This window comes from Tachypleus tridentatus, chromosome 1 (genome assembly GCF_004210375.1).
Source record: "Tachypleus tridentatus isolate NWPU-2018 chromosome 1, ASM421037v1, whole genome shotgun sequence".
In the NCBI taxonomy this organism is placed as follows: Eukaryota; Metazoa; Arthropoda; class Merostomata; order Xiphosura; family Limulidae; genus Tachypleus; species Tachypleus tridentatus.
Window position 1 is genome coordinate 155,990,050 of NC_134825.1, and position 23,139 is coordinate 156,013,188.

A 23,139-nucleotide genomic window follows, 5' to 3' on the forward strand; every position below is an offset into this window, starting at 1 on the left:
ATATATTTTCGTAATAATATAAATTTGCTACACAAGTTGAATAGTTTGCTCCCATTGGAACTCCTATCGTTTGTTTAAAAATCTGTTTATTGAAAAAATAAAATTATTATAAATAAACCCAATATGTCCTGTGTTTTTGGAACTTTTGTTTTCAAATTCTATAAAAGGATAACAATAATGTTCTATTAATGGATTTAAAACAAAGATTAAATCTTTTAATGGTACTGTGGTATTATAATGTTGTAAAATAAAATGTTTGAATACTATTTACCTTCTCGCACTTCCTGAAGCATTGTAAGATATGTTGGTTATGTTTGATTATCCGAAACGTATGTCTTATTGTTAATACTTACATTTTCTATTTTAAAGTAAAATATTAAGTAATTTATTTAATAATATAGCCAGTTGTGTTAGAATTGTTTTTATTGAATTAGAAGTAAATTTTAAATTTATTGGAGATTTATATAATTTTGGAATAGCATAAAGAAACGGCAAATTACTTAATAATCATGTTTAGGAGGAAGTTTATGATAAGCTTTAACGAAATTATTAATCATCCAATCTTTGGATTGGTTGGCAAGTTTAAAGGTTTGTGTATTATTAATTTCTTTCATCATATATTAACTTTTAATCGATATTTTATAAATGTCTACCAGTTAGTGTTTTGAACAATCAGTTCGAAAGTTATTACATTTCTTTTTTATTTTGAGAAGTTCATAAATCTTTTTAAAAAGAGTTTACGTATACTAATGCTTGTATAGAAACTTACCTAAATAAGAGATTTGAACGCAGCACAAAATTCGGAACTAAACTACTATCTAGATGGAGCACGTGAATCAAAGCAAAAAAGCTTTCATTTTTTTTTCTAATCTTTATGGTACATTTTGGAAAGTGTTTTTCAGAAGCTGAAAACAAAATACTCGGGACTAGATTAAACACTGTTTATTTGATACACTTTATACATGTTACACTTGAGATGTGAAAACATTAGCAATACATGGTCTAACTATGGCACACACACTGGTTAACAGTACATCACAGTACAGTCCCTAACGGATATTACTAATACTAAATCTCAATACATACTGTTATATAAAAAAAAATTTAGTTCAAACAAAACATTAAACCTAAGATGGCACGTAAAATATTTTACGAATAATAATAAAAAAGCCAAAAAACAACAACTAGTATTCAGCCGGGTAATTCCGAAAAAATCTACTTTTCAAAAGCGATCGAATTGTGGTACTTTTGTATAAGGTACTCTTGATGGTAAAGCTTGGGACATTAGTTCATGAAGATTTCTATATCTATAAATAGTAGATACAAGTCCTTCTTGGTAAATTCATTCTATTAAAGTTTAATTACACAACATAGTATGTTTATAGCTTGAAATTAAGTTACCGGTTTTATAACCATTATCATAGCTTGTTTGTTTTGAAGTTAAACACAAGCCAACATCAATAGGCTATTTGTGCTCAGCCCACCAGGGGTATCGAAACCCGGTTTCTAGTGTTGTAAGCCCGCAGACATTGCACTGTGCCAGTGGGTTTTTTTATCATAGCAATGCTTTTCTTAATACTCGTAGTTTAAAAAAAAAAACAACCCGTAATTATAAATAAAGAAAATTTATTACACAAAATCTGACTCATTTCTGAGATAAAGAATAAAGGTATTGATAATTTCAAAGAGGAACCTGTGAAACTTAAAAATAAATTGATACAAAAAAGCCGACTTCAATATACACACAAATACGTTTATATTCGAAAAATATTCAATTAGCAAACAGCTAATCGCATTTTTCTTTTATAACAAGCTTATTTTCCAATAATAAGAAAAAATTGGATAATACTTTAACTATAAAACAGCTCTTTTTAATACACAGACTTTTTAAATATATTTATAGATATTTACAGGAACATTACATAAGAACAAAGAAAATGTTCGAATCCTCAAAGGATGTCCGTGGATAAGATAAATCAGCATCATTCTTACACATTTAAATGACAGGTTAACAAAGAGTTTTTCATATATACGCGCGCGCGCTATAAGAAAAAAATACGAAAACGAATTAAAATCGCCATTTATTCAAATTTAGTTTTCTTCATTAGCCGAAACCTAATTTCACAACAAGATATTCAAAAATCCTTAAATACGTAATTTAATTCAACCGACACTTACTACTGTTAATTTTTTTTTTATGAAACTTTAATATTAAATTTCCCAAATCGTAGGGTGTGTGTGCACAAGATAGAAGTTAAAATTTGCGATTTAATGCGATGTTATATTAGCAGCTTTCGCAAATTTTCAAAAGTTACTACTTACCAAATCCTTATTACAAATGTTTATTCCATTGATTTAAAAATGGGGAAAATTATAGATCATACTTCGAAACTGTTCTATTTTATATGCTGTAAATTGAAGACATCTAAAAAATTATACCACAAAATACAATTATATTCATTATCGAGAGAAAAAACAAAATGATCACAAAAAATGATAAATTTAACAATTTCATAAATGCGTACAAAAGCAACATTTTCTCAATCCACATTTATGTCATTGTTTACAGTTATGGTCCAGCTTACATCTGTCTCTCGGTACAAACTTCATCTAGGGCGCTGGTGAACGAGCACACTTCTTCACTGGTCCATGACTCATGCAGTTCTTATTTATATAGTGGTAATTCCTAATTCTTTGATAGAAGCACCTGTCTTTGTCTTCTTTTACTTTTCTTTCCTGACACACATATATATATATATATATCAGCGTCTTTATCAGAGACTGAATCATGACAAGTTGAACCAGGTTCGTTCTAAAACTGTTCCTTTGGATAAATTTAAGTTATTTTAATACACAATTAACACACGAACACTTAAACACACACAGATACAGATGTATATTATATATAAATGTAATATGTATAACACACACACACACACATTTATGTGTGTGTATAACACTGGCCTTTTATACAGTAGATTTACACGTACGTCCTTAAGCAAAACCAATACATTTATGTAAATATTTAGTACATCTTACAGTTTTAGAATATAAAGCAATAATTACGCCGTTTAGCTCATAAAAAACAGTCGTTACTATTAGAAAGTTTGGCTCGTATAAGATTGACACACAACAGCATTTTAATGGATGCTAATACCACAAAACATTATTCGAGTAGTGTTAGTTCTGGATAAAATATCTATTAAAGCAAAACGAATCAATAAACAGGAACTGAAAAAATAAACCAACAAATTCAGCTATACATATCCTTTAAGGATATATTATTAAAGTTATTTTTCTTATTATACCAGAGAATCTACACCGAAATACAGGGCACAGTCGTAGAGTCACAAAATAAACACACGAGCGTATATCTAGGTGCACTCCTGGTTCTTAAATATATTTTTTTTAATCAAGTCAGTAGCAGTTCAATGTTCAATTTCACTCTTGCTTCCTCTTTAAGCTGTCTGGACTCCAAAACTAATCAATATAGAAAGTTAACTTCATATAAATTTGACTTATATATTTCCATTGTGAGAATATTGGATTGTTAATATATGTACAAGTATGCCTTACATGTGATTAAGAAAGTTATTGAATATCAGTTCTCTTACATTTTGTACAATAACTACATAAAGTTGTACCTAATATCCAAATTAAAACATCCATTTTTAACTCCACAAATAATTATATGAAAGAAGTCAACATAAGTATACGTAATTCAGTACTGTACTAAAATCTTAGTGTTATGACTGAAGTGAGAACCCACTATTAATACTACTAATATTACAACTTGCATTTGGTTTAATATAGAAATTTTAACTTAAAAGAAAGTAAGTTTACACAGCAATCTAACAAAAAAAAAAGAACATGATATTTCTTCACTACGCTAAAAGCATATCCATTTCTGCTTATAGTTTACATCAAACTGTTAGGATATAACAGTTTTCTTTTTTACCTCGAGTAACTCTTAATGCAACTCCTTGAGCAGGATTCAGAATCCATTACAGCAGCGGTTTTCAAAGACTGGTTTGCAGACTAGCCCTAACTGAAAGTCACGTCATTGATTTTGTTGTCATTGTAGAGGCAAGCAAAGGGGAATATGGTAGACCCTGTAGGTGGTCTACAGACAGAAAATGTTTGAGAAATACTGTGTTACAATAATTTGTTTTACATCAAATTTCACCTTATCTACTTCAACAGTTGCTGAAAATAAACAGTTTAATAAACTACTTGCAATATTTTCCTTTGTTTAAACACGCGTGTCTCCGAATGCAATACAACATAAAGTTTTCACTTCGGACAACAACCAGTCAACACCTAAACTGCCCTTCTTAAAATAGGACACACAGCAGACCTTTTTAATCGTAACCGACATCAGCTCACACTGTTTTGTCATCTTTTATAGAACATTCAACACCTTTCTACAGAAAGACAAACCGTTATCACTGAGCCTTGTTTCCTACTGTCACCTCGCCATGGTCACTCATTTCAACAGATTTCAGCGTGTGTTAAACACTAACTAAAACTCCATCTAGTGCGATGGTTACAAGATATTAGGCTTACTAACACAACTATATCTTCCAGGTACTCAGTAACTCATCTCTAACAACATTTGGATATCAGTCTGTAGAACTGCAATATAAAGAGCAATGATTTTTAAACAGCTTATCCTCGAAGGTTGAACTTAGCATTTAAACTTAACACTATTTATGTAATGGTACACTACTGGTTACTACAGAGATCAAGACCTGTAATTATCGTTGCACTAATAACAAAGGTCTTGAAATACGGCCATTTTGTTAAGATGTACTTCCAGGATTACGGAGTTTCTGTGGCAATACCAATCGCTTTAAAAAGATGCACAAGGTAGTAAGAAATCCGTGGATTTGACCAGAAAATGGTGATATGACATTCTTCTTATTCAAACTCCATACCTGGAACAGAAGAGAGTTAATATGTTTCACAAGTCAACTACAGCAACAGTGTTAAACAAGTACACGTAACACACTATGATACATAACCTATTATTTCAACAGCTTCATTTTATCCTGTCGAACAAGTGAAATATCCATAATTCGTTCTTAAGTGGCTAACGCACTAGGAAAATAATTAAAGATACCTCATCAAGCAATCTAGCATAAAGGAAAACAATCTAACTCGCCTTCAACCTTCGTGACGTCAAATGAGCCATCCAGTCTATCTATGGACTTTCATCCACAGTTTTGGCAAACTGTTTTACAAAGCCATTTGTTTGGGCACATCCTGATGCTCAAAAATGCTTGAAAAGCATTAGAAAAGAACATAATTAAGGTATCATGGTAAAAGTGTTAGAAATACAATGTCTCTCGGTGGTTAAATATAACTTCTGTATGACTAATTTCTTAGGCTGTTGATTTCAGAAATGTTCCCCTTCCTCTTTTTAAACACTTTATTATGGAAACATTCTAGCGTTAAAATGCTCATTTCACGAAACTATATTTAGATAATTAAACAATTATTACCTAGAGAGTTAAATTTAACAAGAAAAAATGAGGCGGAGTTCCACTTCCTGACAGGTTTATATTACTGCTGCTTTCTTCGTAAGTTAGGCCTGACAGGTTCATATTACTGCTGCTGTCTTCGTAAGTTAGGGTCTGCAAGTGACTGATTACAGGTCGTCAAATGCTGTCGTCTAACTTCGTAGGGCGGCACCGCAATAAGTTAGGACTAACTGTACTTTGTGTTCTGCAAACTTGCAAACTATTCGTACTTTTTTCTTATAGTAAACGTCAATATTGCGTGCAGCGACGAGACCCCGCCCCCTGTTGGTTGAATATATACACTAATGCGGAGGCACGTGTTTAGTCAGCTTATGTGACTGTTTTCTGTTGATGAATGAGATACCTAGGAGGCGGAAACACATAACTTTTACTTAAAGTTCCTGCCCCCTCTCCCCCCGAAACAATAAACGTGGAAGGCCGAGTCTTAACTCTCCTATACTTTTACTTGACGGCTACTCGGAAAGATCTGGAGAATTATTCCCGGTGGTGATTCAAACCGCCTGAACTTGCGAGCTGAAGCAATTTTCTTATAATGTTATTTCCGTCACCGCACCCTCAATACCACATTTTTACTTCGACGCAAACAGTTAAAGTTAACGTAACTAGCAGACACGAAACTACTCGTGATAACCTCGAACACTGAAACTACCTGCGTTTTCACTTTCACCGGAAATTCCCTCAGGAAATACATAATTCAAAAACTACATTATCATAAACAGTCTACGTACGTCACTACGTAAGCGATTCTTGCATACAGGAAAATCACCGTCGTTTACTCATTTAAAAAACATAATGAAACGATGCCAACGTTAGAGTTCATAACTGTTTATATGCTGGTTCGCTGTCCAAGTTATACTTTTGGTAACCACGTGCATCTGTTACAATATTTAAATTCAAGTGGCAAATACTTCCAAAGTAATAACTTAGTGAAATCACACGATTCCTGTGTGCTCAGTATAAAGTAACTTATATCTTATGTAACTTTATTAAAGTAATACGTTTGTATTCCACAAGAACACACACCAATGATGTAGAAATTTCGATCTACACTGAATTTCAAAGCTCTTTTATACTACAGTTGATGCGAGGTTTACTAACGCAGGCAGATAACCGTAATTACTTGCACTGTAAACACTCATTACAGCTAAGTGTAAAACAGAATTGTTAGTTTTATTCATCACAAGTTTTAATTGAGAGTTCAGTCTGTAGTGTTCAATAATTGTACACACAACAACAAAACTAAACCATATACAACCACAAAATATACAAACTTGAAACTAATTGTGTTCAGGTAGAGAATTCAAAGACTTTATAAATGCTACATCGTTGAAGTAAACTTAGTCGAAAGTAACGTTACCATAAGTAACAGTCGGAAATGGTAATTAACCCAAAAGATTTCCACTGTCTTCTACAACTAACGACTAAAACTTCAAGTGTTTATTAGCAGAGGAATATACTTTTTGGAAGTGGTTTACCGTCTTACCAAATCCAAAAAAAAAAAAAAAAAAACGATTGAGGGCGCGCGCAGTTTTCTCCTTTTGAAACTTATTTTTCGGTCTAACCTTATCAAAATAAAACGCAATAAATACAGATTGCTTAACCTGAGCACTAAAGATGGACGCCTACAAGAATCCTTGAAAGTGCAAACTACTTCAGTTAGATCTGTTTATCAGCGAACACAGAATTCTACGTTTTTGGTAAGCAATGGACGAACTAAAGCGCTCTCTATAATACATCTTTCGAATTTATTTATTTCAAGTATAAAAAAAATTCGATATAATATTAACGTTTTAGTTTCATTCTACCACATTTCCTTTACTCCCTGTCGGATTTCATCAAGACAAATAACACTCTTGAGAACACAAAACACAAAACGTTCTGAACAATAATGTGACGTCAAACTAAACAATTGTTTTTTTCCTGACCCGATCCCTAGTTTTATATTTCGTTTAACACGGTATCAGCAATACGAAATGGTTGGACGAGGCGAACATTCTAAAAGATTGAGAACAACAAATACGTTCTTTCTAAGTGTGTATGTCTTCTATATCATTTCTTCATTCAATTGTAACAGTATTACGTTTTAGAATATACATACTTAAGAGCACCTACTAACCTAAGTGAAAAAAACAACAAATTCAAATGCTATAACGATACTACGTTTGAATTAATCAACCCATATCTTATATAAACTACATAAATAGCATGAAACTGATTTCTCCGCCAGTAATTAAAATAGCCATATATTTATTCGAATATTGCGTGTAAATGCGATGATGAAAATGTTTCTAACATTACCTGCCCCTCTCTAAAGCTGTTTACTTCTCAGAGCACTACAGTCTCTGAAGGATAAGCTGCATTACTGATAATTAAGTACCACTGTGTAAACGTCATATAAAAAACACGAAAAGGAAATTATGTTCATAATACGCACAGGTTTGTTACAATGAAAAAGCATTATTAAATGTTGCTCTTAGCAACAAGGTAAGTTTATAACAGATTAATCGTGTAATGTTATACGCTTTGACGGCCACTAGGCCAATCTAATGTTCAGCGACAACGTATTAGACTCGCTCTCTCTCTCTCTCTCTGTGTGTGCGTGTCTATATATATCTTTTAGGGCACAAGGTTATATACATATTGGGTATTAGCACTCGCAGCTATGCAGCTAAATATAAAGCACCACCTATTCTTATAATAACAAGCAGACAACAATACGAATGATCGATTCGATGTTACCCAATTGACTTTCCTAATAATCAGGCACTGAAGTCTTACTCGTAGTTTTCACACACCACGTGGCACTCTCGACACAAAAAAGTAATGACTTATTACATGAAATAAATTCCGCAGTATCAACCTGATAATAATGCATACTAATATTTACATATTCTGCCCGTTCGCTTAAAACTCCTCTGCGTTATAAAGTTAAGGGTATATACCTGGTCTATACTTAACTTCGAGGGCACTTTCTTCAGTAGCATCGTCGGGAGGAGTCGGGGTATTTGTCTTTCAACTCGGCCTTGAAGTGTCTAAAGAGGATCCTGTTGCGTTCCTGATCCACGTCCTTGTCTTTGTGAAAGGAGCTGGGAGTCTTCAAGCCCTCGTGTATCACGAAGGCATTATTTAAAACAGAGAACTTGTATCCTGCCACGTGCTGCTCACACACCTGAATAAAAAAGTCGTGATAATTTTAACTCTCAGTACAAACATGTTTTCAAACTAAGTTTTTAGTTTCATAGCAATCAGATTTACACGTCACAGAGAATTTCCATTTATATGCCAGAGAATTTCTATTGCAGGAAAATGTGTGACTATGAAAGTCATTCAAAAGCGTAAAACGTGTTTTATCAGAGATGTTTAGTTTACCTATGTCTAAAAGTTAAATAATTTAATGACGTCAGCATATTACAACGATTCTCGAATCACACTTTCAATCATAGTCTGTATTTGCCAAGTACGTTGTAAGTAAAAGTTAGGGTTATGTTCCTACACTATACTGTTATTCTTCGTTATGGACGACTGACAAGGCCTGGCATTGCCAGATGGTTAGAGCGCTTGACTCGTAATCCGAGGGTTACTGGTTCGAATCCCTGTCATACCAAACATGCTCGCCCTTTCAGCCGTGGGGTGTTATATGGGATGGTCAATCCCACTGTTTGTTAGTAAAAGTGTAGCCCAGGAGTTGGCGGTGGAAGGTGATGACTAGCTGCCTTCTCTTTTCTTACACTGATAAATTAAAGGACGGCTTACGCGGATAGCCCTCGTGTAACTTTGCGCGTAATTCAAAACAAACAAACATGTTAAATCGTTCGCATTTGTTTATTGTAGGAGGTGGAACTTTACATATGAGAAGCATTTTATGCGGACGTAGGATAAAGGGGCAGGAGAAAATATTCTGGAACAGCCATCCCTAATTTTGAATTACCAGCTGGGGAGGAGCAATGGCCGCAACCAAATAGTCTATTCGATTCTTCGAACTGAACCACGAGACTAACTGTTACTTTTATAACTTGTCCACACTAAACGTGTGGATGTATCACGTCTTAAACCCTGAGCCCTTCGATCAGTAAGACGACACGTTACCCATGGGCCTCCCTTGGCCCAAGTATTCATCAACATTTGTTGTTTTAAAGGATCTTTCTATCCTTTAAATAGCAAAAGAAAGTACATTTTTATTCACTTATGATAATTACAATATTCTGTGTTAAATTTCATATTTAAAACTTTTAAAAATTACATAGCAAGTGAAAAAAAAAAAAAGACACCAATTATCACTAAAAATGATATATCGAGGTTGAATATGATGTGTAATCGTTAAATGCAATTATTGGACCTTAACCCCAGGAGGAACGTTCAGTAATACAAGTCTTTATATACTTCGCCAATATATTGTCCACGTTTCCATGGCAACTGTTATGTATACATGATTGCTCCTGCTCATGTAGACCTGAGCCAGGACTAGATAGATATTCAGCAGTAGCGTTTCAATTAGAATGGAACGACAGAATTCCGAGGCTGATTTTTCTGTTCGTCAGATATGGTTAGGCTCGAGAAACAAAGGTCATCATATAACAAATCATTTAGTAAAGTTATCTTCAAAGATTCAGATTTCCCGTGTTTTAGTTTTCGGTTCTTAATTTGAAACTTAATACACAAAAATATGCACGTAGTTGAGAGAGGGGGCGTTTTAATATTAAAATCCATAATAGTATATAAAACGTGAAGTAAGCCGTACTACGTCATGTTTTTGGTGGTGTTTTCTCTAGAATAATTTTCTGTTTCGCACACCAGAATATATTCAACCGTCAAACATTTGTATTCAAAACTACACCAGCAACAAAGAACACGAAAGACTTTAAAACAAACATCATAAAAACTATTGGCGAAAGGTAATAGCTACGTTTAGGAAAATCTAAGGAACGGTTCCACTTTTCTATCCTGTACCATCCCAAGGATTTTAAATAGAGAATTTGTTTATTTTATCTTTCGTAGTATAAATAATTTATCAATCGTGTGACTATACGAATCTCTTGGGTGAGTGAGTAGTGGTTGGATAAGGGTGGAACATCGTATGCCCGATGTTGTTACAACATTGAGTACTGTCGAAGCACTACTTAAGTGCTGAATATTGTTTTAATTTAGCACACACACGAAGAGGTGTATTGGGCTAGTTACACACTGTTAATAATCATTATTAACCTTTGATCAAATCAAACAGAGCAGGATTTAAAACTAATCCAGTCGTAAATATAGATACTTCAGTTCTTACTTATAACAGTAAGCATGCGCTAATTCAGCAGTTATGTGCACTTGCTGTTAGCGACATTTTCGAGCATTAATACCTCATGTGAATCGGCCAGAACAGGAGTTCGTCCACCATACGAAAAACAGTAGGTACAAAATACTCGATTTTGTTTAAATCAGTTTTTGAGAACTGATTCGTTAGGATATCCTTGTAACTCTTGTTGACATAACACCGGTTGTTTGGTGTTTTCTTTCGTACTGTTTTGTAAGAGCTTTATTTGCCGCGTGGATCAAATCCCAAATTCTAGCAGACCGTTGAGCCACCAACAACCACACATAAATAACGAGTACTAATTATGATAGAGTGAAAAAACAAAAACTATGCTGTTGGTGCGTCAGTGACACTAATAAATATAGTGCCTCTTCTATTCAGAAAGAAAGCATGAGAAAACTAAACTTCTAACTTACATTTTTATCCAAAGAAACTGAATAAAACAAAATTCGTGGCAGGAATTTGGGTTTAGAAACCTAACTTGCCTGAAAGACAACTTAGGGTGGTCAGAAACTTTTGTTTCTCTTCGCGTCCAAGAAACTAAAAATATTGAGCAAGTATTTATATCAGTTTTTATATATTTTACAAAGTCGAAAAATTTCGTTTAAGTTAAAGACCAGAGAATCAATAACAACAACAAGCGATCGATACGCGATTTACCCAGCTGTTACATCAACTGCTACAAGTGTAACGTGCAAAGTTTGAACGTAAGCCTACAATTTAACTAAGCTCTTCTTGGCTGATGCCTGAAAGTATTAGAGTAATATATATCGATCCACTTATAGGCTTATATAGTTAATTATTCCCCGTGTAATCAACTTAGATAAGCTGATTATAAATAAGGACGACCCGTTCGCTCAACAATGAAGTGTATTCGTAGTATTCAACGCGTTTGTTTGTTATACAAACGCGATCGTTGTTCAAACATCACAATAAACGCGCAGTGTTATACAAGGGCTAATTCTGAACTGAGCCCAAAGTGAAAGCAGCTATTACACAGCACCGTTGGTCTTACCAAATAGCAAAATTTGACAGGCACTGTTACAGTGTACCAAGGCCTCAAAGTACGGAGCACGTTCTTGCGGCAAAGAGACGCAAATCATGAACCTGAGGAACCATAGTCCCTGAATTATGTCTTATAACATTTAATTCGTTTTCCAGCAGCTTTTACTGAATAGTATTGCACTTGGAGAAATTACTTTCAATCGAAGATATTAAATTACATTAAAAGTTCTTTAATAAATTGGTAACTTTATAGTAATATTGATACCCGTATTCATTTTTTTTTTGTAATTAACTTCAGAGCCTCTTCAGGGAGCATCATAAAATTTTAAAGTACTTTTTAGTTTTGTTTTAATATATTCCTACCATACAAGGAGTTTGAGCTGCTATTAGCGTTTAAGTACAAAACTATTTGAATAAACTAATTCTCCCTTAAATCATGCATTAATGGCATTTAATAACAAAAATACTATTTAATGGTAAAAGTTTATCTAATAAAATATATTGTATTTAGTTTCTTCCTATTTCACAATACATTACTTCTCAAACCTCAGATACTTACGTTTCTGTATCAAGTGACTAATTTTTCACTTGTAGTTCCTCAAACACTCTCATAACACATTCTAAAATCCATGAAAATAACGATTTTTTAACCTTTAGTGTAAGCCTGAAGGGGTTACCTGACTTTATTGCTGAAGTTCAATTTATGAGCATGGTAAAAATAAATTACAAATGACATCATATCTGACATTTAAATTCATATCACGCCATTCACTAAGAAACGCATAACAACGCAGTACTTCACAAACCGAGCAAATGAAAGAGCAATGAGTTTATACTAACAAATAATGTATTGTAGTCAAGCCAGTAAAAAGCGATACTTAAGCAACTACTAGTCGATCGTGATAAGCGGATAGTGCCAGGAATATGAATACGAGAATTTGTGGTTCGTTCCCCGTTGCTACAAAATGCTGTTTACACTTTGAGGTCATGGATGCGCTATAAGAAATGACAGTAAAATCCCACTTTTCAGTCGGATAAGCATAGCCCAAAAGTTGTCGGTGGGTGCTTTTTCCTTAGGTTACATTTTAAAATTAGGGACGGCTATCCACAGATAACCTTTGTGTAGCTTACTGAAAAGATACAAAGAACTTGGAGCCTCGCACCCTAACCAATATAAATAAGAAGGTTTAATATGATCACAAAACACGAGAATGTAAAGACAAAAGTATTAGAAAAGTGCAAAAGAAGTAGAATATCGCTAGACCATCTAGTTTCAGATGTGGCACTATTTTAGTTATGCAAATACTACGTATTAACACGTAGCTTGTGTTGGGAATAGTTTATTTTTGAATTTTGCGCATAGCTACATGAGGATTATCTGCGCTAGTCGTCCCTAATTTAGAAGTGTAAGACTACGGGGAAAGCAGCTAATCATCACCATCCACCGACAACTCTTGGATTACTCTTTTACCAACGAATTGTGGGATTGACCGTCACATTATAACGCCCCCACGGCTGAAAGGACGAACATGTTTGATGTAATGGGGATTCGAACCCGCGACCCTCGGATTACGAGTCGAGTGCCTTAAGTTGGTGTAATCTACAAAAATTGTACAGTTCTAAGTGTATCCAATATACATTCTGCTTGCAAACCCAGTATTCACAAATTAATGTAGCATAGAAGTGGGCTAATAGCAACAAACCTGAACACATTCAAACGTATATTACCTGAAAAACACAACAAAAAAATCACTGTTAATTAATCTTGTCTCATGTAACAGTATCAAACACAAGTTACTATTCTTGGAGTTATTTCTTACTTCGTGCTAATATAAAATCAACGTTATTTTAAAACAATGACCTGAAGCGTAACTAAATTTCAAAATTAAAGCTATATTATCTGTAGTTGGGTCAAGTGTTTGAAAAATTAGAAATTTTAAAGTTCCAATATATTTTACACACACACTTTGATCGACAAACTACAATACTGTTCTATTTATAATACGTACATTGACGTTGAAACAGTACTATAAAACGTTTTTCATGGCTAGGTAAACTTTGAAAGTGAGAACTGTCGCTACACATAGAATTACTTTGTCCACAAACATAGAAAAAAATTATACTTCCATCACAATAAGCCTCTTATAGAACTATACTGTTATACTGTGAAAAGGTGTATATATAAGTTGGCAGTGTACACACACACACACACACACACACAACAAAACAAATTCTCAAGATTCGGAACAGATACGGTTTTCAAGTGCAAAAAACAGTATTTTCAACATGAATGGCTTTTTCTAAAGAACTCTTAATGGTGGCCTTCTATATATTTCATTTTTCTTTAGATCGACCTAATGGGGGAAAGATGGTATCTGTGCTGAAGATTAGGTTTTTCTCAAGATCAGGGCTCACGTCGTGTACACACAACCATCCACTCAAGGCAACGTGACATGGACGTCAGCTGCCATAGAAAGGATGCATTTGTATTCAATGACCTAACCCTTACTTCTGTAACTTCACTAATCGGCTTTCAGTTCCAGTACTTTCGTCCTCTGTGTCCATCACCGTCCATATAACTGAAAATTTAATAAACCACACGTTTTCATCGGATTACCTATTACAACATCAGCTTTAACTTTCCCTTAAAGGAGGATTATCCTTTCATACATTTTAACGTACATAAAGATTATTTACGGTATTGGGGAACTGGTTAGCCTCGATTAGACAGACCAGCATTATTTGGATTTTGTGAACAAAATACGTTAGATGGCGATACTTACTTGATCCCAGTCATAAAACTTTCATATGCCAACAGACAAAGGATTCGTTTTTAAGTGTGTGTATGTCTAACTTAATCTGATGTGCTGTGATTTATTAACACAATGTAATCAGTATAGTATTACATATCACAATACTGAAGACGAACTTCTCGATATGTATATATACTTCCCCTCTTTCATGTTTTTATTCAACGCCATCACCAACATTGTTACGTGTAAGTATGTGTATAGGGGGTGAGAACTTATATCAGGATTACGGTTTTTGTTGTTGCTTTTAGTTACAATACCCTGTGTTAGTGTTGAGTATAGTTACTAATTACATCATTTATATATGGCGTCTAACCTGACTATTTATAAAATTCGTGGCACGTAGGTTGATTGACACGAACACAATTGGATAAAAAAATACACCAATACAATAACAGTTCAGCAGAACTCTGAAAGGGTATTTCCATAAACTAATATTTTTGTGATATTACACTTCTAACTGCTCTCATAAACAAGTAGCTATAGTACTCGAAATAATTATGAAACGCACAAACGAAACACAAACAATGAGTAATTGTAACTGAATGGTTAATTTATTGTTAGTACATTATTTCGGGATAAACAAAAATAAAGCCAGTATGTTCTACGATACACTTGTATTTTGTATTTCCTTTAAACAGAGCACTACAGATTATCTTATATAGAAATAATTACACGTTTCTGAAATATTGTTCCAAACCTGTATTATTTCACCACGATTCAGCCAACTTAAGTTGTCGCTTGGATTTCTCAGTAACGGTATATATCTAAACACCTTTAATTTTCCTATCAATACTTTGATCAAGAAACGGTTACAAGTGTTCCATCAGTCTCTAATTTTAAGGTATCGTTTCACCAGATTTGCTGCATACATGTGCTCGGTCTTGCAAGAAGATAAATTACAATCTAACGCAACATATCTTAACACAAAAAGAATGTTTGTTGTACCTGTCAGCTATTGTGTGTAGACTTCCATCACTAACGGCTGAGATGCAACCAACACACTTGACTGTAAATATGCATCGACCGTAATATTATCGTTCACTGTTGGTAAACAGTTTGAATTTCAACCATCTGTAGAAAAGCACCAAACTGAAGCTTTCCTTCATTCAAAATATTAGAGTTCAATTCCAACTAGGTTTTTGTCTCTTTCTCTTAAGAAGTGGTTCTGAGCAGATAAAGTTCGGTTGAGGGAACTTCGTGCTATCTTTCATCGTACTGTTCTGAGAGTAGTAACATTTACAACTATTATACAGCTAAGTTGCTGTGTATCACGTGAAATGTATGCTACGAGTTACTTAATAGTTACGTTTAAATTCGCCTCGCCCGCTTCTACCACCAACATTTCATAGTTTCCATACAGCTACGTCTACGGATTTACAACGCTAAAATCAGGAGGGTTCGATTCCCCTCGGTGGACTCAGCAGATAGCCCGAGGTAGCTTTGCTATAAGAAAACACGCACACCCTACCAAAAGAAAAACAAACTTCGCCTCGACCTTTGGCGTGGGGAACTTGATCTGTCCAAACTTTGATTTCCCACACACTTAAAGATTATGGTATAATTGTTTTGGAAGCCACCGAGTTATCACAGTATTGCTTGGAATAGCATTACTACCGTTATTGTTATTGAAAATATACTGGTATAGCTTCGTTTGGATGACAGACGCTAAAAGTACAAACTATCAGTAAGTGGCAGCAGTTTCCATAAGTATATCCCCCAGTGGCACAGCGGTATGTCTGCGGACTCTCACCGCTAGAAACCGGGTTTCAATACCCGTAGTGGACAGAGCACAGATAACCAACTGTGTACAATACTAGTTACTACTTCCTGACTCTTATTTGCTGTTTCTATTATTTATTATTATTTCTATTATTATTTCCAATGCTTATACTGTCGATTATTAAAATGCATACAATTAACTCCAATAAAATAGGTTCAAAAGCAATGTCAACAATTCTTGTCAAATTTGTACCCTCATTACAAAAACAATCTCTTGGTTATAACATACGCAATATGTAACTATTCCATCATCGTTCAAGTTCATACAACTGTGGTCAATGCAGTACATATTATAAAAACTTGTGACTAAGTAAAGAAGGATGCAATATGTCAACCACACAAATCTGTCATATCCAGTGATGATGAGACTTTCGTCCAATAATGTAGCACGTCAGGCTAGCCGCGGTTCGACAGTCATGATGTAGTGGTCGAGACGCTACTTGTATCAATCATTATTTGTCGGAACAACATATGTTTTGGTGTGAGCAAACTTAAGTTGGTACACTAATTTTCTTCCCATTCTCATTTTCAAATCAGCGAACATCAGAATTACGTTCATGATTTTATCAGCGTCAAATGTTTCTTATGGAAGTTTGTTTCTAGAATCTAGTATAACCCTATGCATCGGTAGAAATACTAATAGATGGTATAGTTATATAAGTAGTGTAAACTTGTGTGGAAGTTCTGAAAAAAAAATATGATTTTTCCAGGTTTGGATTTTTTGAAAGATAGTTTTTTTTTTTTTAAATCAGATTCAGACATATGAATGTGTGTGTTTCTTTGTTAACATAAACCAGACTTTGTACTTACAGTGTCAAAAACAAGAGGGCGTACTCGACCACATAACAGGAAACAAAACCGAATAACCACAAAGATTACGTCAATCATGACTAAATTATTGTGATTAACGAGATATTGCACTGTTTCTAAAACATTAAAAAAACTAAAATTCCTACTCTGACTGCAGCTTAAAATTATTCCGATTGTCAAAAAATGGAAGAATCAAAGTAATTTGTTCGCGGTTTAAAACTTAGCCCTACTTATTTGAAAAGCAACTTTTGTTAAGCCATTATTGCATTATCACAAAATGCTCGACGAGATGTGTGTAACAAAGAAAATCAGTTTTAAGGGAGATTTTTGAAAATTTTTCACTCGATTTTCAATGCCAAAAATTGTTGATTATACGTGAAAATAATGAACTTTGAGTACCGCTTATCCACATTTCTGTAATCAGAATAAAATAATTAGTTCGAAAACTTCTCCAACCACCGTATTTTTCGTTTTTCGTATCTGTCTCAGTCATTTATTTACACAGTTCCTGCAGGCAGATAGATAGTGACAGATGATAATCAGTGCAAGGACGTCACAGTTGAGCCTATGCTGTCCAAACAAACTGTGAAAGTACACAGAAATGTAAACAAATTCAGCGTTTCATCTCAAAACACATTCCACGTGGTAGTTCGATGCCATATCTGGTTACTTGCAGAATGTAAAGTTTATGTGGAAAACAAATAATCTTATCAAATTAGTGGTGGCCCCAAAAGGCCTGTTCACGTTATTCATTATTTATAAAGTGTCTGTTTCAAAATAAAGTGTGCAAGGAAAGTAATTTCTCTTGTGTATTCATGTGTTAAAATTTTGTGTTTATATGAAATGGCATGTGTAACTGTCTGGGATCGTCTCGTCGAACGAAGACGTCCAACCTCTCTGGTCGCACATAGGAAGCGTCTCGTCGAGCAAAGACGTCCAACCTCTCTGGTCGCACATAGGAAGCGTCTCGTCGAGCAAAGACGTCCAACCTCTTTCGACAGATATCGGAAGCGTCATGTATACTTCCCAGAAAGTTCAATACCCGGATGATAAAACACTGACCAGAGTTACAGGTTTATACGTTATTACTTCATACACTTACAAAAATTAATTATTACAAATTAAGAAAATTCCTAATTGAGAAAAAAAAGTACAAGAATTTTCTATTTATTCAGTTGTTTACTTTTTCAAAGAGGGTAGAAACACTTCACCAAGAGGGCGTTTCCGCAGCTACATTTCACACTTCACTAACTCATTGCTATATAACATGAGAAATAAATGATTAATCCTGCTTCACTTTGTTATGCTATTATATCTTGATTTATTCATTCAGACTAGTACATGACTAAGGACAGTTTCTGTAATGAAAAGAACCATACAAACTCCGCCACGCCCAAAAATTATATTAGCATACTCTCCCCTTTACCCCCACACAGAGATTGTTTTCTGAAGCTAAAAACCATGTTATCTGCTGTGTTTGCGTTCTAAGTTGGTACACTTACCGTTGGCTCACCAGATGGGCGGGTTGCACACATACGCACCAATAATTACAGTGTACAAGACCCCATTTGTGGTCTAAGATTTGGAGATAACTAAGTCATCTGTTTTCTCACCATTCCAATCAAATATTTCTTTCACTTACGGTTCGTACATGAAGAGCTTCATCTTATAAAACAATGATAAATATAAATCAATATTCGATGGTATAATTAAAATAATTAAAATTGTTATTATTTCTTTAAAATCAAATTTACAAAGACCTTAAATAAGACTAAACAAATTTCATTTCATTTGATTAGTTTGGTTTACACCATAACAGTCGTTGTTCGCGATATATAGCGTTCGAATGAACACAAATATGCTAGAAGATTTAGTTTGGCGGTCATTTTGATTTCCGCAAATTTGAAAGTTAAGACCTCAAAATTCAGTTTGGGGACCTCGATTTTCGGTTTCAGAACACCTGGACTATGATAAAATGTCGAGTTCCAAATCTCACTCCAGAATTATCCTCGATGTGTTTTCCAGGTTTCTTTTATAAATCCGTCTAGTGTACAAGTCATTATGAGAGACGAATTACTTTCATCTATGCTTCAATGATAATTTCAGTCACTTGTGAGGTATATAAACATGTACACGTATTTCGCTTTTAGTTTACTTACTGGCGATAAAATATTTTATTACACCTGGTTGATGTTCGTTATTGAGCACAAATGTACAAAGTGGGCTATCTGTGGTCTGCCCAATATAGGTATCGAAACCCAATGTCTAGCGTTGTTATTCCGTTATAAATTCTAGCTTGTTGCAAGTTACAGCAACCATATTTGGTGTGACAGTGATTCGAACCTTCGACCCTCAGGTTACGAGTCGAGTGCCCTAACCACCTTGCCATGTCGGTCCTGGTAATAAGAGTATTTTAAGAACAGGTACAATATGTTAATGACTGGTATGATAATTAATGGTAAGAAAGGTTTTGGTAGTTAATGTTCAACAATTTAACAACGTGTTTGAATTTTAGAGTTACTAACGTACGTGAAAATCAATCCATGTGAAATGACAGATTATCATGAATGAACAACAAAAAAGTGAATATATGTGAAAATAGTGTGCAAAATATTTGCATATAGTTTAGAAAGTCTGGAGAAATAACGACCGAAGACAGATGTACCTAGGTATTTGTTACTTGGGGGAAGAGGGTTGTTTGATTTTATTAATAAGAATACTCCAATTTTATTGAGCTGATGTCAGGTTCATGTTGTAGTACCGCGACATTATTTTCAGAAAAATGTTTGTTTTTACTCATGTTCATGAACTTCGGAAGGGAAATTTGGTGTTATGTTAACCTGATCTTCAAGTTACGTCTGGTTTTACCTATCTACAAGAATGAACAAGTTTGTTTGTTTTGGAATTTCGCACAAAGCTGAGTAGCTTTGTGCTTTGAGATAGCTGAGGGCTATCTGTGCTAGCCGTCCCTAATTTAGTAGTGTTAGACTAGAGGGAAGGCAGCTAGTCATCACCACCCACCGCCAACTCTTGGGCTACTCTTTTACCAACAAATAGTGGGATTGACCGTAACATTATGATGCCCCCACGGCTGAAAGGGCGAGCATGTTTGGTGCGATTGGAATGCGAACACGCGACCCTCAGATTACAAGTCGCACGCCTTAACACGCTTGGCCATGCCGGGCCTGAATGAACAAGTATTATGTTGGTATTTTGCAAATGTTTCCTGGTGGGATGAACTAGTTATACATGTGTTTTGTTCTTAATTTTCATTCCAGGAGTGAAAACAGATCGAAATGTTATGTAAAAAAAAAAATAATTATGTGCCAATCTTTTCCATTTACTTTCCTTTATAGTGGTATACTAATATTTTCTATATATGGAATAGTGCAAGCGATAAGGCTTCCTTTGTTTGAGTTTGTTGCTTTAACAAACGTGTGTTGTCTTAGTTACAAAAACTAAATTAAAAAAAAAAAGAAAAGAGCATGAAACTTAACATTAGTGAAACTGAGTTAAATGCGTAACTTTTTAACCCATATTTTCTGCGGTACATGTGGTGTATGCTAAGTTTTGAAGGCTTTTTAGACTGTCTAGCTACTGGTCGATTACATTATTAGAAAATCAGTTTATACAATTTTCGCTGTATATTTTTTCTACGAGTTTCAGTGTTGAAATCTTGGAGTGTTCGAGTATTGTTTTATTTGTTCATACTGACAAGTTGAGCTGCAAAAAGCGACATTTACGTATCTATATCAAAATATAGATATATATATTAGTTTCCTAACGAAGTTAAGGTTTACAACCATGACGAAACATAACCATAATTCAATCAAAACGAACCGTGCTCAAGTCGTGGTACTATTACTTAGAGTTAAGAAATTCTGGTTCAACATGATTCCTAATTAAACCGAACTTTATCGCTATGTTGTTAAGTTTCCCACTTCACTTGACATGTATATAATAGAATGAATCTTCTCCCATCCTAGACTGGGTAAAGAAATTACACAAAGCTCACTGGAAGTCCTCAACAGATGCTGCGGTGCCACTGTTCGCGATCTCTAGTCTAACTGTTGACAGTAACGTAACAGCAAACTTCAATTAGACCCGCTGAAGGAGATTAACTGTACATCAGACTCGAGCCAGCTAGATAACGTACACAACGCTTTAGAAATATACACGCACGTGACGACAGAAGGTTGGAACTATTGAGCGAGAGAAATGAATTACGCAAGAGATGGGCAAACGACCCCCAAAACTGTACAAACAGTTAAGGAAGTGAACGTATAATCAAATCACAACAAAAACAAAACTTTTTCGTAAATGAACTATCATGTCTTTATATCTAAACACTTAACTATACGTAATGAACGTGTACGCAGCTGTGAAACACTTATGTACCGCTAACTTTCGCGAACAAGACAAACAGTTAAACAGCGCATATAACAAGTATTTCACCAAGTTATTTCCTTATTGACAGGAACAACCAAACAAACTCGACAGGAACTTAACATAAGAGAAACTTTAGCTTGGAAACAAAATTTATTAAAACTAAGAAACTCAACAACGTCCTTAACGATGCATGCCATTAACACGACCACATACAATTTATCCTATACCACACACACGCTCGTTCACGAACAGCTCCCATCATGCTGAAGTCTTGGGATAAGGCCCAAGCAAATTAACTCTGCAGTCCACGTGTCTGCTGATGTTCATTATTTAGCTGACATGTGCACGCTACAGGTTTAACGTCAATTTCAACCATAAATTTCAGTCTTATGAAATAAGCGAAGAAGTGCACCCATAAAAACTCAGGAAAGATTAACATGTTAATCAGGGGTTACAAGATCTAACATACCCAGAAACTTAAATATACCTGTCCACAAATGTACGTCCAAATTGGATATTTTTCCTATTTTTCACATTTTTATGACACTACAGGCAGAAAAAAAAAGACAAACAAAATATTTTGTTTTTCACACACGCAGATATAAACCCATTAACATGTTTAATTCACTAAGTATGTTTTTCATCTCAACATTTGTTCAGGCGAGACGTGCTCATCTTGCGACGACTACCTGACACTTGGTCACTCCGTTTCCACATTGATTACACGTATGAAGCACAGAAACGCGTACCGTGTACTTCTGAAGTACTTTACATGCAGCTAACACAGAAGACGCAAAACCGCTACTCAACGAGCGCTTTATACCCGAGGTTCTCAAACAATTTTGTCCGTATTCCACCTACCGTTCATACCTCACCAGTTCTGTTCTCTTTTCCACACCTGGAATAAACGGTCATATGAGATCTACCTAAAACAAGTACCTCAAAGTTGAACATATTAAGAGCAGCAGGACTGAATGGAGACAGAAAATCTGGTAACTCAAAATAAACTAAAAGGATTACCGCTGGTCATTTATCATTTCGATATACTCTTGTGGGCTCGGCCATGGCGTTGTGCATCAGCAACTTAAGATTTTGAACCAACTCGCGAACCCCCAGTAGGTCGCCGACCACAATGAGAACTATGGTTTTACACTAAAACAACTATAACTTCTGTCCTCTTACTTATTGTGTCACTAGTAGTTATCATTTTGTTTGTTTCCTTGTTTTTAATCTAATATTCTTCATTTTAAAAATATTGACAACTTGAAATATACATAAAAAACTGATAACCTAAGACTGGTGATAAAATTCCAGTGATTTCCATATATAAACGGATATGCAAGTCGTATATACGATTATGAATCATTTTCCTTTAACCAGACACCACAGAAACCCTACACCCCACACATCTCAACCACAAGACAGATCCGACGAAGGCAGCTGGCACGTCTGACACTTTGGACAGTTCTATGTAGTAAAAAATAGAATCATTTCCAGCCAA

At 34.7% G+C, this 23,139-nt stretch overlaps 1 protein-coding gene across 4 annotated transcripts in view; it reads right to left on the bottom strand.

The window, feature by feature from the left end:
- Positions 1-927: 927 nt before the first annotated feature.
- Positions 928-23,139, bottom strand: part of LOC143228236 (beta-1,4-glucuronyltransferase 1-like) — a 52,520-nt gene continuing 30,308 nt past the window's right edge. For 3 of the 4 annotated variants that reach the window (XM_076459545.1, XM_076459530.1, XM_076459536.1), the window contains 2 exons: positions 8,486-8,712; positions 928-4,937 (listed from right to left, as the gene is read on the bottom strand). In XM_076459545.1, the coding sequence (XP_076315660.1) occupies positions 8,518-8,712 (195 nt within the window). In that variant the 3' untranslated portion in view covers positions 928-4,937; positions 8,486-8,517. The remainder of the gene's footprint in view (positions 4,938-8,485; positions 8,713-23,139) is intronic. The other variant, XR_013015287.1, reaches the window with a different exon arrangement.